The sequence below is a fragment of the Mauremys reevesii genome, linkage group 2, assembly GCF_016161935.1.
Source record: "Mauremys reevesii isolate NIE-2019 linkage group 2, ASM1616193v1, whole genome shotgun sequence".
NCBI classification, from domain to species: Eukaryota; Metazoa; Chordata; order Testudines; family Geoemydidae; genus Mauremys; species Mauremys reevesii.
In genome coordinates, this window is record NC_052624.1 from 246,078,269 (window position 1) to 246,093,342 (window position 15,074).

Sequence of the window (15,074 nt, forward strand, 5' to 3'; positions counted from 1 at the left end):
GCACACACTGAGTGGAATTGCTGTTGGCAGCACATCTTGAAGAGCCACAGCTCCTGTAGAGTGAGTAATTGTGCTGTGCTCTCTCTACTAGGTCCATGTGAAGTATATAATGGGGGTCGCACTGTTAATAGCTTGTGTAGGATGAGCTTATTGCACACACCAGGGGCTCCTTGCATTCCTCCATTCCCCCCCGACCCTGCCCGCCCAAGCTCTCTGTGTGCCACCCTCCCATCCCCCTGTAGTTCAGGGATTCCCTGTAATCCCCCCAATCTCTTTCCTGCCAGGTGTCTGTCTGCCTCCCATCTCCCCCTCTTCTTGTACCAGTTCCCCCCATTCTTCTCCCATATCCGTGAATCTGTGTGCACCCTGATTCCCATCCCCCCTCAGACATCCATGGCATCAGCACTGTGTGCCCCAGACCAGGATTCCCCATTTGCCCCAAAATGACAGGGGCTGTATTTCCCCCTTTATCCCCATACCACAGTCCTCCAACCCTATCCCCCACTAGGGGTTCTCTGTATCTCCCAATCCTCCCTCCATCTATGCCAACATTCCCCATTCATACAGCAAACATAGTACCTATCTTTAAAATGGGAAACAAAGAGAACCTGGGGAATTATAGACCAGTCAGTCCAACTTTGATACCTGGAAAGATACTGGAACAAATTATTAAACAATCCATTTGTAAGCACCTAGAGGATAATAAGGTGATAGATAATAGCTAATATGAATTTAAGAACAAATTATGACAAATCAACTTAATTCCCTTCTTTGGCGCGGTTACTGGCCTACTAGATGAGGGGAAGGAGTAGAAGTGATATATCTTTTCAGTAAGGCTTTTGGCACAGTCCCACATTGACATTCTCATAGACGAACTAGGGAAATATGGTCTAGCAGCTCACAAGTGCAGCCACATTGATTCACAGACATTCCTTCACAGATGTGCCAGAACAAAACAGCAATAATCCATTATCACAAAGCTACCCAAGAATATAATAGAAAGTAGCAATGCTGATACAATATAGCTTTTGGGGGAACCTTCCACTGCTGTGAGAACAGTGGCAGGCTAAAAGGTGCCAGATTAGTTTTTAATAACCTTTTCAAAGATGTAAATCCTGGCTGTATGTGATACCACCTCCCTATGCCTTTCCTTGGTTCTGTGCTGTGATTCACCCATATATTAGGGATTCTACCATTGCCTACCACCTCACCCACTATTTGGGCCTTCACTGTGACAAATTTCGCAACATGAAACTCGTCTCCCTGACGTCCGCCCTTGTCTCTCTCCATGCTTTAAAACAAAATAAAAACCCCACTGATGCTTTTAAGTTTCAAAATTGGTTTTTAGATCACTTTTTTGGCTTTTTGTGTGCTATAATGCCCTCTCTAGTTCCTGTATTCCCGTACTTGCTATTTTTATCTGCTCTAACTTTTGAGAGGCCAGAGTCTATGTAGCTGTGTTGCTTTGTGTTCCACAGCACCCCAAGCACCTTGGCCAGAGTTTCTTTTGAACTAAAATCCTTATGTTGAGGGTTAGTTTATCTCTTCAGAGCTCTGTGTGTGTATAAAAGTTAAGATCTGTGTGAGTGCCAAATATTATGATGTTACATTTATATTTTCCATGTGTTATGTTTAGTTCTTCTGGAGTGGGCCTTTGGAAGGGACAGTTGGATTCATTATGAACTGAAAAGTTTTCTTAGTGCCCACATTACCCAGGTCCAGCTCATGGTACGCACCCGTGTTTCCTTCAGCACCCTTCTCAGCATGGCATCAGCAGACGGAAGTAGATACATCAGATTGGAGGTAAACAATCCAAATGTTGTTCTGTCAGTGGCGTTAACTTGTGCCACTGCACAATGATAAAAAAGAAGCATCTTCTGAATATTTAAAGGTGCCTGTTCCTCAAAGGAATAAGGGCAGGGCTTTGCCCCTTTGAGTAACGATTCTCATTCATGGAAGTTCTGTCTTTCCTTAGAAATAAATGCAGCTAGCGCAGTGCTGCTTGGCCATGCAGGGAACATTTCCCACTTATTAGAATTTGTGGCTTATATTCTGATGTTTGGACATGTATTTTTGGTATATGTGTGAACATTATTAAAGGTCTCTTCCCCTGTGTTCCTGTAGGTGGTTGATGGACATTTTGGTGTTAATTTCAATTTGGGGGACAAAGAGCAGCATCTGAGACTGAGCACATTACGCATAGACAACGGCCAGTGGGTTCTGCTGACTATGGAACGCTATAACAATGAGTTTACCTTGCGTGTTAATAATGGCGGAGGGGATCGCGAAGTGACCTCCTTTATGGGTGCAAACAGATGGTTCGAAATGGATTTGGCAAGCATTGTGCTAGGAAACCGCGTTCCTAACCACTCAGACAGTGATTTCCAAGGTAGGTGACACATGAACCATGGAAATGGCATGTTAGGGAATAATGAGACTCCAAGCCCCACATAGGCATATCTACCGAAGGTTGGAGTGGCCTTGGAATGCAGGATCTGGCCTCTGGCTGGAAATTCAGAACTACTGCCTTGCCCTCAGTTTGCCAAATAATGCCCTTGTACTGAGGTAAATTGGATTTTTGATATTTCCCACTGTAGACATTGGCAGAATAAAGCAAGAATTAGTGGAGTTCCAATCCCTGCTCTGTGGGCCTGGAGGGAGGAGAACAACACTGCGATTGTTCCAACCTCTTTCCTCACAGCCAGAGGGGAGGGGAGGATCAATACTGGAATATTTACTGCAGGGTGTGAAGTGGGAGGTTCTGCACAGAACTTCACTACCCCTACCCCTATGGCTGGGCTGGATGGAGGTGGAGCTCTGTCTGTCTAAGTTTTGGGCAAAGTAGAAAGCAGTCACTTGCATCTGGGTTCCCCTCAGCCTGCAGCAGGGTGGGCAAGGAGAGCCCCAATCAAACCACCTGCTTCACAGCTTCAACTCTGTTGAGCTCTGCTGCAGGAGCGCTATAATGCTGTGCAGGGCCAGCCAGCAAGAACACAGGCACACATGTCAGAAGGAATCTTGACCACTAGTAAAATAGTGTTTGCGTTACTAAACTCTTATCCTGTGATCAGACTATTTTGCATGCAAACAGCGATCATTTTGATAATGATACAAGTCCTCAAAGATGTTTAAAGAACTTTGCAATGCAATGTGCTTTGAGAGGGTTTGTGAGGAACACTGTGTTTCTGTCTTTATGCTTTTCTGCTCATGTAGGTTGCATGCGTGATGTCCAGCTGAATGGTCAGCCTCTTCTTGGGGATGACAAAATCACAGAGTTCAGCTTCATTCTGAAGCAGCAAGGCATCACCATTGGCTGTCATTCCAATGCTTGCCGCAGTCAGCCCTGTCACGGTCCTTTCCATTGTGTAGACTTGTGGAGAAGGCATGAATGCAGGTACACTTAGCTTTTGTTTTTCCTGTGGGAGTGGGACATGATCATTTGGGACCGTCTCTTTCTACATAAGGCCCTGCAGATTGCCGCTATCCAATCTACTTCTAAAGGGAAAGCTCCAGGGTTCTCTCCCATATACTTACCTGGGAACCACATGGCAAGGAGTCTGGCATGCTTTCTGACTCCCCGGCTTTCCATGAGGATTTGTGTTCTTACAGGAGATTTACCCCTCCATTATCTTTCCAATTTCATGTTGGAAGATGAGGAATACAGGGGCACCAAGCCTGTTCCATGCTGCTGGCAGATTATGTCCCCAGAGGGACCAGTCCCGGGATGGGGATGAGGATGAGGATCCTCATTCCAAAATGTCCAAATAACCAGAACAAAGCCTGTATCCAGCCCTGCCACAAACTTGCTCATTCTTTTTCTCTGGATGTCAGTGGGGGCTACCAGATTCTCCCTCTGGTTCCGAATGTGTGTGGAGGGAAAGAACCTTTCCTGCTTCTCCAGCTAGGGCTGGTCATGTTTTGAAGCAGACTGTTTCCCCCCTTGGGGGAAGTAGAGCTCTTTGAGGAATCGGGGGTATCTCTTGTGTATTTTCTTGTTCTCTGGGCATTGTGGCAATGCTGCAGGCAGGACTTAGGAAGCAAAGTAGGGGGACACCTGGAGTTTCTGTTTACATGGCAATACCTAGAACATCCATTCAGTTCACAGCTATTTCATAGTAGTGATGTGGCATGAGCGCTTCTTGGTTTTTATTTTCTTTAAAAGCTTTTAGTATTGGTTTTAGAAACATGTGTAAGTAGCAAACTGGAATTACTGAACAATTTTCCCTGCACAGCATTTACAAAGCAGCATGCTCTTCCTGTCACCACCATCACCCAAAATAATCTGTTGGTTTCATCATTCAGGTGCCCAACTGGCAAAGTAGAAGTGACGGATAATCTTACAGGGCTTAAACACTGCACCTCTACACCCTGTGGACTCTGGAACTGTAGGAATGGGGGTACCTGTGTGGCACATTCCCAAGACAAATTTGTCTGCCAGTGTCCTGATGGCTATAAAGGAAAGTGGTGTGAAATCAGCCAGGTGAAAGCAGGAAAACCAGTTGGACTCAGCTCTGGCTCAATCTTGGCAATCAGCATGTGCCTCCTAGTTTTTCTAGGTAGGAAAGAAAATATTTTTAATTTATTCTTACACTACGTGTTACACCATTGAAACAAGGACACTGCCACTTATGAGAGAGCACCTTTTATTTCTGCTATGAGTCACTGGTTCAAATCCATCTTAGAATAGTAACAACTGAAAGTCATTATCACATAATTGCAGTTCACTGGCTTCAGGACTGGTTCAAGTAAAACTAGATTCCCCCTCCATTCACTTCCACCCCCTTCTAAAGCTTCCCCTGGGGCACCCAAGACTGCATGTGCAGCTATTTCACCTCCAAGCCTCAACTGCCCCAAATTCCCATGTTGTTATTGTCACATTGGTATTCCAGCAGCACCTACAATGTGGTAGGCACTGTTCACATTCATAGGAAGGCACAGACCCTTCCCTAAAGAGTTTGCAATGTAAGCAGACAAGCAATGTACAAGGGGTGGGTCAGAAAGAGACACAATCAATATAAATATTGTATATATTTTATATATTAGTTGATCTTTGATTCTATTATTCATACATGGCTGTATGTTCAACCTATCCAATATTACCCAGGGCTTGGTGGGAAATGGTTTTCCCGTCCTATGAAAAATGTTGAAATTGAAAATATTTTCCTGTTCTACAGTGAGGCAAAACTGAGGCCTTCTGACATTTTTTGGTGGGGGGTGGGGGATGCAGGAAGAGACCCACACCAAACCCAGAATAGCTAATAGGTTAGGACACTGATTGGGGATGTGAGAAACCCAGGTTTCTTCCTGATCTGATTCAAAACTGCTACCGTTTTGACAAACTGGCATTTTCTGACCAATAAATAAATAAATAAAAATAACAGTCATTAGAAAAACTCTTGACCAGCTCTAGTCCAGATTGTTGTCAAAGTGTGTGCTTATTTACATTACTGTCAATACGTTGAAGTAGGTGGGGGTTGTTCAGTATCTGGACTGGTGTGTATAAGCACAAAAATGTTTGGCTCCTTGTGTGCTTTTTGCAGGAGAAGTTAGGAAAATAGTGGCAGGCTCTCTTTTAAACAGGAGGAGGGGGAACCTGTGTCTTCCCCAGCCAGGATCGTGGGGTATGTCTACACTGTAATAACACACCTGCAGCTGGCCTGTGTCTGCTGACTTGGGCTTGCAGGGCTCAGGATGCAGGGCTATAAAACTGCTGTGTAGATGTTCAGGCTCAGGGACCCTACTTCCTCAGAGGGTTGAAAAGCCCAGGCTCCAGCCCAAACCTGGACATCTATAGCCCCACAGCCTGAGCCCTGCAAGCCCAAGTCAGCTGACATGGGCCAGCTGTGGGTGTTCTTTATTGCAGTGTAGACACATCCTGGGAGAGGCATCCTATTTCAGGCTCAAACTGTTACTCCAAAACTCTGTCAGCACAAAGCAGCTGATGTATTACTGGAGAAAAAACCTTGAAAATAACATTTAAATGATGCCTCCCACAACTGCATTTGGGACAGAAATGTCTGAGTAGATCCTGATTGACTTATGTGAAATGAACTCAGATTCCATGTATACAGTTCTGTTTAGTGTGGTCATAGGACCACATCACTTTTGGTCCTCCTTGTTGGCAGTTTGTCTCTCTCTCTCTCCTGCCCCCCCCCCCCCCAAGTCTTTCATGTTGTATCTCATCACTCTCTCACTCCCTGGCACCTAGTGGTTAAAATCCTAAATTTGCTGGTTGCTTTGTGTGGCCACCACACTTCCATGCTCTATTGTCACTTCCGTGTCACTCATTTAGAAAGGGACAAGGAGAGAGTTGTATTTTTTATTTTTCCTGACTGTATCCAGAGCCAAAGGTTAAAGTTCTAGGATCTGGGCTCTTATCCAGTGCTGCACCCCGACAAGCACTTCCTGCAGATAACATGTCCCTTCTCCTTGTTTCTGGTTCGAGTTCAGGTATAAACTGATGCTCTAATGGCATTTCTTTTAAAGAAGATTCATGGATAACCATAGTATTTAGGACTATGAAAAGTGCTACAAAAACTAAATTTTATTATAAACTATTGCTTTGCTTCTCTCTCCTAATAAAATTGTCAATTCCCCCGTATTAACAGTGTACATAGCTCAGAAAAGTAATGACTCAAATGATTATATTACATTTGTTATCTTCATTAAAACAGTGTTTTACTTACTTTGGGTATCTTATTTACTCAGGATTGGTGAAAGGCCAGAGAATGGCCAAAATGCCTTCTATTTAAATGTCCTAATGGATTCCTGTAGGTAAGTAAAATACCCTTTTAATGAAGTTTCTGATGTAACATATAAATGATTCATTACCATCCTGGAGAGTGTACTTATGTTTAATTGGATACTGAGGCTTAAACAATGCATTTCTTACCTGGGAATGTGGATATTAAATTATTAAATACTAATTTTTCTCAGGTTGTTTTCAAATGTGAATACATTTCATAGGAAGGTAGAGGCCACATAATAAACATATATGCATCTGTTTGTTCCAGCTCTGTTAGTCTCTTATACAGTGTGGAGTCAGTGGGGGAGATCAGGGTTTCGGAAAGGAGGAGTTTATCACATTCCTGAAGAGCATGAAAGCTGGGAGGACGTTAGAGAAAATGTCTTCAATTATAATGAGGAAGGAGGGGGAGAACACGACCAGGTATGGTACAGCATCTTGACAATATTTTAAACACACAGCAATCCAGACCCAAATGGCTCTCTCACCTTCGTGTCAAAGAAACAGTATGTTGAGAAAATAAGAAAACAAAATTTCAAAAAAATGTGTGGAACTTTTCAAGAGGTATGTGTGACTAACTAAAGCACCCAGATGATCTTGCTCACATAACTCTCTTCTTCCCTGACCCCGCCACCATCCCCAAAGTTTTTCTCTAATGACATGTCATGTCTTGTCTTAGATCTGAATCTCCTGGAGGCAGGTTGTTGTGTATTAAAGCACCTTGCACTTAGTGTAAGAACTTGTGAAAAAGAAGGGAACATAAGGAAATTTGTTTCTCACACAGATGAACACTACCCAATAACAGCAACAGCAAGGAATTTAAGGCAAAAGTGTCATGGGAGTAATTACTGGTACTTCACTCTTACCTTGTAACTTTTCAAATTCCATTTGCTATGATTTCTCTATGATAGTGTCTGAGAAGAGTTATAACAAGTGTGCTCAGCTTGCTTTTTAACTCTCACTTAGCTGGACCCTATCCAAGTCACTTCATGTTTTAAAAGAGGAAAAATATTTCTTTGGCTCAAATAGATCATTCATTCAGGTGTATAGATCAGTGGGGCATACAAGTTTCTCAAGCAGCCCTCTGTAGGCTTCTTGTGGGTTCCTGAAGTTACCTTAGGGCTTGTCTACATGGGGAAATTGCAGGGAAGATAGTGAGAAATTACTAGGGGATGAATTTAAAGCCCGGAATAGCTATTCCACACTAACTCCCCAAGTGGACACACTTATTCTACACTAACAGCTTGTCTGCACTGCTGGCCTGCTTCCACACACTGAAAGTTCTATAGGGCTCTTTAACCTCTTGCTGTCAGAGCACTGTGGAACTTCTAGTGCAATCACAGGTCCACACAGTCAGTTAATGCATGGCAGGCTAGTGCACTGTCGATTCACGCCTCAGCTTGCAGACAAGCCTGAGGAGTGCTTTGTGTGGTTTAGGTTAATACATTTTGGAAGGTTTTGCTTGAGCTAATGAACTAAAAATAGTAGTATCGCCATGGCAGCATGGGCAGCAGCTCAGGCTATCCCCCAGAGTACAACCCCATCCAAGATCCTAGGTACATGTTCAGATGGCTAGCCCAAGCTGCCACCCATGCCACCACAGCCACACTCCTATTTTTAGCTTGCTATTTTGAGCATAACTAGTGTGTGTACCTCTCTCTGAGCTAGGAATTGCATCTCTCAGCTGCAGTATACATGTATCTTTAGTGTGGAATAAGAGTGTCCACATGAGCTAATGCAGAATAGCTATTCTAGGCTTTATCCCTATGTAGACAAGCCCTTATTTTTGTTCTTACCTCCTTCTTCGAAGCTCTCCCTCACAGCCACCATCCTTACAAGCAGTGAACGACCAGGTGGGTCGTGGGGATAGTCCATCAAAACCATCCTTGGCTTGTAGGGCTCACTGTCATGCTTGTCTCTTTTACCAACAGAAGTTGGTCCAATAAAAGAAATTACCTCAGCCACCTTGTATCTCTAAAAATCTTCACTCTATTTAAATACTTCACTTTTGAAAAGGGAAATGGTGATTATAGGTATCCCAGATACTGGCCCAGGGTAAATATTGTCTGGGGGTTTGGAAAAGTTTTAACCTTTTTCATTATGACTTGACACGCTGTTGACGTAATGACTTTGGAGTGGAGGTTCCATTTACAGCCATATCTACCTTCCACTTCTCTGAATTTGCATGGAACATGGTGGATTTTTGTTTGTGGCCAAAGACTGTCAGTATTCACAGAGATTTTGTCTAATCTGAAGGTGTCATCCCTTTTCAGATCCTCTCTTTTCTTCAGTCTGTGAAGACCTCCCATACTCTGCTTCATTTGTGAGTTTAAAAAAGCCTGTTGCTTGCTGTTTAGGGCATTTGCTTTGTGTTTTACATATCTCTTTAATGTTTGCATTAATTAATGTGTTTCAGACTGCTTATGATATAGATGAATTAAAGAAACCCCTGCAAAGCATCCCCCAATTCTCCTCAGAAACCACTGCTCCACACTTCAAGACACATTCTTGTCCAGAGAGAGACCCATTTACAAAACACTCACATCAAAGAGACTCAAATTCTGCAGTCACCAGTATTTCAGACTTCAAGGAATATGTGTCTCAAATAATATACGACGCAGACAACGATCTACGTAGTCTTCCAGCAGACACTGTTCACTTTTACTGCTTAGAGGGGCAGTGCTCTCTGGCAGGGAGCCTTAGTTCCTTAGACTCCTCCAGTGTTGATGAAGATCTAAACTATGATGATCTCCATGAGTGGGGATCAAAGTTTGACGAGCTTAAAGAACTCTATGCGCTTTCTAATGAACACTTGAAAATGGAGAGATGGGAACCCAACACATTGCTGTGATATGAACTCTACTTAGTGTTTTGTATAAGATGCTAAAATGTTTCTAATTAGTTAAATAAATAACTTATTTATTGAGTCAGGCATTTCATACGAATCACTCACCTTTCCCTTAAGTGACACTCTGAATACAAAATCTTTTTGTATGTACTATATAAATAGATATTTAAAGTTAGAAATTTAAAGTTTTAAATGTGTGAATTTTTTTGAATACTTTGAATAGCATAGCGCACACACAGCTTTATGAAATACCTTTATTTTGTGTAGGCCAAAGTGAGTTATTACCAACATCCTATATGCAAATACTTCAGTTATTTTCTTCTTGGTCTTAGTGTGATTACGAACAAGTTGATACTTACTGGTGGGGAGATTATTATAAAATTGCAAACATTTTGGACTGTAAAATCACAACTATAATTATAGATGTTAAATACAAAACATTATTTTTCTTGATTTTTGTTTTTTGTTTTTCTTTTGTTGATAGTTGTCCACTTCTCTTATTTCCTTTCTCTCCCCTCACACACACACCCTTATAAACATTGTCCAGACCTTTAATTTAAGGCTTTTGGGGATGGGATCAAGCAAAGTAAACACTTGGGGATAGCAGAAAAAAGATGAGAATGTCCTTCCGTATAGTGTATAAACACTTCACTGGTTTGCAAAATGGAGTTATACATGTTACATTGCTACATTGTTGATCACGCACTTAGGGCTTGTCTACACTACCCGCCGGATCGGCGGGCAGCGATCGATCCAGCGGAGGTCCGCTGAGTGCTCTCCCATCGACTTCGGTACTCCACCAGAATGAGAAGTGTAAGTGGAGTCAACGGGAGAGCATCAGCTGTCGACTTACCGCAGTGAAGACACCGTGGTAAGTAGATCTAAGTATGTCGACTTCAGCTATGCTATTCACATAGCTGAAGTTGCGTATCTTCAATTGACCCTGCGCGGTAGCGTAGACAAGCCCTTAGGGAAGACGTGTTACAAGGTTTAGAAACAACGTACTAGGTAAGTTGTTTATCTTCCAACTTCCCCTTCCACACACACACTCTAATTGAATGTGATAGCTAAAGTGAGCTGCTACCATAAGCCTCTTGAGAGAAGTGGTGATTTGAGCACAGGATCAGTGTCAGGAACTCTTGAGTTTTAATCCTGGCTTTGACACTAGCTCCAGTGGCAGGGGGCAAGTCACATTAAGCGGTTTCTCTCCGTAAACTGGGGACCATACCCACTTCCTAGGGTTGATGTGTGAGGATCAGTTAGTGTTTGTAAAATGCTTTAAAGCTGTTAACTATGTATTAAATTATTTTATACTCATTTTTCATTATTTAATACCACAGCACTATACATGAAGCCTGATTTTTAGTCTAGCCAATTCTATGTAAATGTGATGTATAGCAATAAAATACTGCTTTAAAATAAGACCTTCCATCACTGTGCCTGACTTTCATGCTTGATCTATGAGAAGTGGAGCTACAGGGAGAATACAGTAACTCCTCACTTTAAGTCATCCTGGTTAATGTTGTTTCGTTGTTATGTTGCTGATCAATTAGGGAACATGCTCATTTAAAGTTGTGCAATGCTCCACTCTTACGTTGTTTGGCTGCCTGCTTTCTCCACAGCTGGCAGCCTCCCTACGCCCCCTCTTCCCCACAGCGCCTCCTGCCCACCGGCACACCCCATGGATCAGCGCCTCCTCCCCCCACTCCTGCCCACAGCAATCAGCTGGCTTGCGGCGTTTCGGGGGCAGGGGGGAGGGGCGAAGACTCAGCGCGCAGGCTCCCCGTCCCTCCCCTGCCTCCTGAATGCCGCAAGACAGCTGATTGAGGAGTTACTATACTCGATTTAAAATAAGGGAGGTTTTGAGAAATACAGTAATTGTTGTAAAACTAATATTCTGAGACACACTTCACTGAAAAAAATCTGTCAACTGAATAAAAAATGTACTTAATTAGTATAATGAAATACTTCATATAAACCATACTTAAAATGTTGATATTTATCAGCTAGATACTATGCAGTAGAGAAAACAGGATAGCAACTCAAACCATGACTCGTTCCTTTATGATAGATATTGATTTGTTCATGCAAAGTCACTGATCATGGCAAACATACAATGTATTGTCATGTTTGGCATAATGAAGGTTTCTCCCTACTTACTAAAATATAAATGTATTACCTTTTTGTAAGAAACTAGTAATTGTAATAGCTATTTTATACTTCTGGAGCACATGTATGTTGTGCTATAAATGAAAGCTACTGAACCTCAAAATTTCAGTAAGGCTATCTGCTGCTTGAGTCTTGTACTGAATACATTCAGTTAAATTATACTGTAGATATTGTATATAAATTTGTATGCCTCCTATCACTCTTTTGTATTTGAAGTTCAGTAAAGATTTTCAGGATTATCATATTGGTGCATTACGTCTTCAGTAAGGAAGAGATGAATTTGAGGTGTTCAGTGTACTACCGACTCCAGGGTGTGGGGGAGTAGTCTGCATTACCTGTCCTCCATCTGGACTGTATTTTATAATGCAACTAAAGTCTGCCAGTGTTTCACTGGTTCTACACGTGCATGCATAGCTTAGGAAAGTTTATAGGTAGCTAGCAGTATATTTTTTCCTAGGATCAGTGAAGGTGCAAAGGAACAATAGGTAGGGTCCACTGGAGAGAAGGGTCTTATGGTGAAAGCACTGGACTGTGCAGCTTCCTTCCATGTGCTAGACCAGGGGTGGGCAAACTATGGCCCGCGGGCTGGATCTGGCCCCTCAGGGCTTTGGATCCAAGCCGGGGCGCAACCAGCATCACGTCCCTGCGGCCCCCAGGCAGGGGGCTCCATGCGTTGCCCTTGCCTCCAGGTACTGCCCCTGCAGCTCCCATTGGCCAAGAACGGGAAACCGTGGCCAATGCAAGCTTTGGGGAGGTACCTGGAGACGTGGCAAGGGCAGCACACGCAGAGCCCTCCGATCCCTCTCCCCCAGGGGCCGCAGTGCTTCCTGGAGCGGCGTGGGGCCGGGGACAGGGCAGGCATTCAGGGAGCCTGTCCTGGCCCTGGTGCGCACTGCTGCCAACCTGGAGCCACTTGAGATAAGCGGCGTCGGCCCGGAGCCCGAACCCCTCCTGCACCCCACCCCCCAACTCCCTGCCCTGAGCCCCCTTGTACACCCCACACCCCTCCTGCACCCCAACCCCCTGCCCTGAGCTCCCGCCTGCACCCCAACCCCCTGCCCTGAGCCCCTTCCTGCATACCACACCCTCTCCCCCACCCTGTGCTCCCTCCTACACCACAACCCCCTGCCCCGGCCCTGCATACAATTTGCCCACCTAGATGTCAATAGGTCAATAACGTGCCACAATGGTAATTAGTACAAAGGGTCAATGATAAGATATTGTTAGCCTTTTTCCAGAGGGTCTGGCTGGAGAGTCTTGCCCGCATGCTCGGGGTTCAGCTGATCGCCATATTTGGGGTCGGGAAGGAATTTTCCTCCAGGGTAGATTGGCAGTGGCCCTGGAGGTTTTTCGCCTTCCTCCGAAGCATGGGGCAGGGGTCGCTTGCTGGTGGATTATCTGCTACTAGAAATCTTTAAATCATGATTTGGAGCATTCACCAGCAGAGTCAAGGGAGAGAATTATTTCAGGAGTGGGTGGATCGGCTTATGTGGCCTGCATCTTGCAGGAGGTCAGACTAGATGATCATAATGGTCCCTTCTGATCTTGAATTCTATGATTCTATGAGGCCCTCGGCCCAAAAAGTTTGCCCACCCCTGTGCGTATGGAAGGTGTGTATGGAAGGACGAAGGGCCTTGTGTCTCATTAGTTCATATATAGCAGAGTACAGCACATTTCTACTGCTAGCAGATAATATTCAGCTGTCTAGCAAATAGCTGAAAATAGTGGATTTAAAAAAAATAAGAAATTGCATACAAAATCTATTTTACAAGAGCTTAAAGTGGCTAGATCAGGAATTTACAGCTCAGGCTACCTAGGAACCTTAACACTGATTCCTTGTGTGATTAATAAGAGGTTTCATTACATTTTTTCCCCCTGCAGGATCCCTATTTTGCTAAATGTGAGACATCTGGGCCTGGTTTCTCAGAGTAGTAGTATATAGCACTTTGTATGTTTGAAGCTCAGCTTCAATTGACTTCAGCTGCAGGTGTTAGTACTCAATTCTTGCAAATTCAGTCCCAGGGCCTCTCACTGGGCATCCAGAAAATGAATACACAGTTTATGGCTATCTGTGTGAAAATGTTGGTTTAGCAACTTGCCCAGCATCACAGAGGAACTCTGTGGCAGAGGCAGGGATAGAATCCTGTTCTCTGTCTTAACTATGAGACCATCTTTTCTCTTCCTGCAACCTCTCACTCGTTCACTACACACTTCCATCTTCTGCAACGAATGAAGTGGGGATCCTATAGAGTAGACAACACTTCTTCATTGTATAACCCAAATTCATTCAACAAGCACCATTCGTCCTGGATATTGAATAAGGGATCCTAAGGGAAACAATGGTATGCGACCATGTCATTAGACTGTAGAGTAATATATATGCACAAGGGCCCTAATTAAAATTGCAGGGGAAACCTTAATTCTGGCATTTCCTAATTAAGACTTTGCAACCCTAACATTCTTTAATATGGGGTTTTTACATATTTCTATATAAATGACTTGGGAATTTGATAAGATAGGACTTGCTCACCTCCTAAGGTTGCCAGGAGGCTGTTTTTTAACAGAATGCCTGCTTGAAAAGGGATCCTGGTGGCTCTGGTCAGCACAGCTGACCGTGCCACTAAAAGTCCTATTGGCTGTAGTGCCAGCTGGGCAGGCATATTCCATGCCTGCCTCTGCACAGCACCTGGGAAGTGGCCAGCATGCCCCTCTGGCTCACAGGCAGAGAAGTGGCCAGGGGGGCTCAGCGCGCTGCCCACACCTGCAGACGCCACCCTGAGTGCTGACTCCACAGCTTCCATGGGCCAGGAACTACAGCCAATGGGAGCTGCAGGGGCATCACCTGCAGGCAGTGTGTGGAGCTCTCTGGCCACCCCTCTGCCTAGGAGTCGCAGGGACATACCACTGCTTCCCGGGAGCCGCCTGAGGTCAGCATCACCCAGAGCCTGCAGCCCAAGCCCCCTTTTGTGCCCCAACCCCCTGTCCTAGCTCTGAACCCCCTCCTGCACCCCAACCCTGAATCCTTTCCTATAGGCTGAACCCCTTAGCCCCAGCCCAGAGCCCCTTCCTACACCCTAAACCCCTCATCCCTGGCCCCACCCAGGAGCCCACACCTCAAATCCCTGCCTGGTGAAAATGAGCAAGTGAGAGGGTGGGGGAGAGCGAGCGATGGAGGGAGGAGGTGGGGGGAATGGAGTAAGTGGGGCGGGGCAAGGATGTTTAGTTTTCTCCAATTAGAAGTTGGCAACCATACCTACCGCTGAAAATATTGGAATATTGCCAGGTCCTGGGAGCTAACATTTCATTCCTGTG

General features: G+C 44.4%; 1 protein-coding gene across 1 annotated transcript in view; it reads left to right on the plus strand.

Moving 5' to 3' along the window:
* The window catches only part of LOC120397325 (neural-cadherin-like), a 73,804-nt gene extending 64,208 nt beyond the window's left edge, over nt 1–9,596 (plus strand). The window contains exons 28-33 of the mRNA XM_039523022.1: nt 1,637–1,803; nt 2,125–2,389; nt 3,214–3,394; nt 4,303–4,556; nt 7,014–7,168; nt 9,162–9,596. Coding sequence (XP_039378956.1) covers nt 1,637–1,803; nt 2,125–2,389; nt 3,214–3,394; nt 4,303–4,556; nt 7,014–7,168; nt 9,162–9,596 — 1,457 coding nt within the window. The remainder of the gene's footprint in view (nt 1–1,636; nt 1,804–2,124; nt 2,390–3,213; nt 3,395–4,302; nt 4,557–7,013; nt 7,169–9,161) is intronic.
* Nucleotides 9,597–15,074: the final 5,478 nt, after the last annotated feature.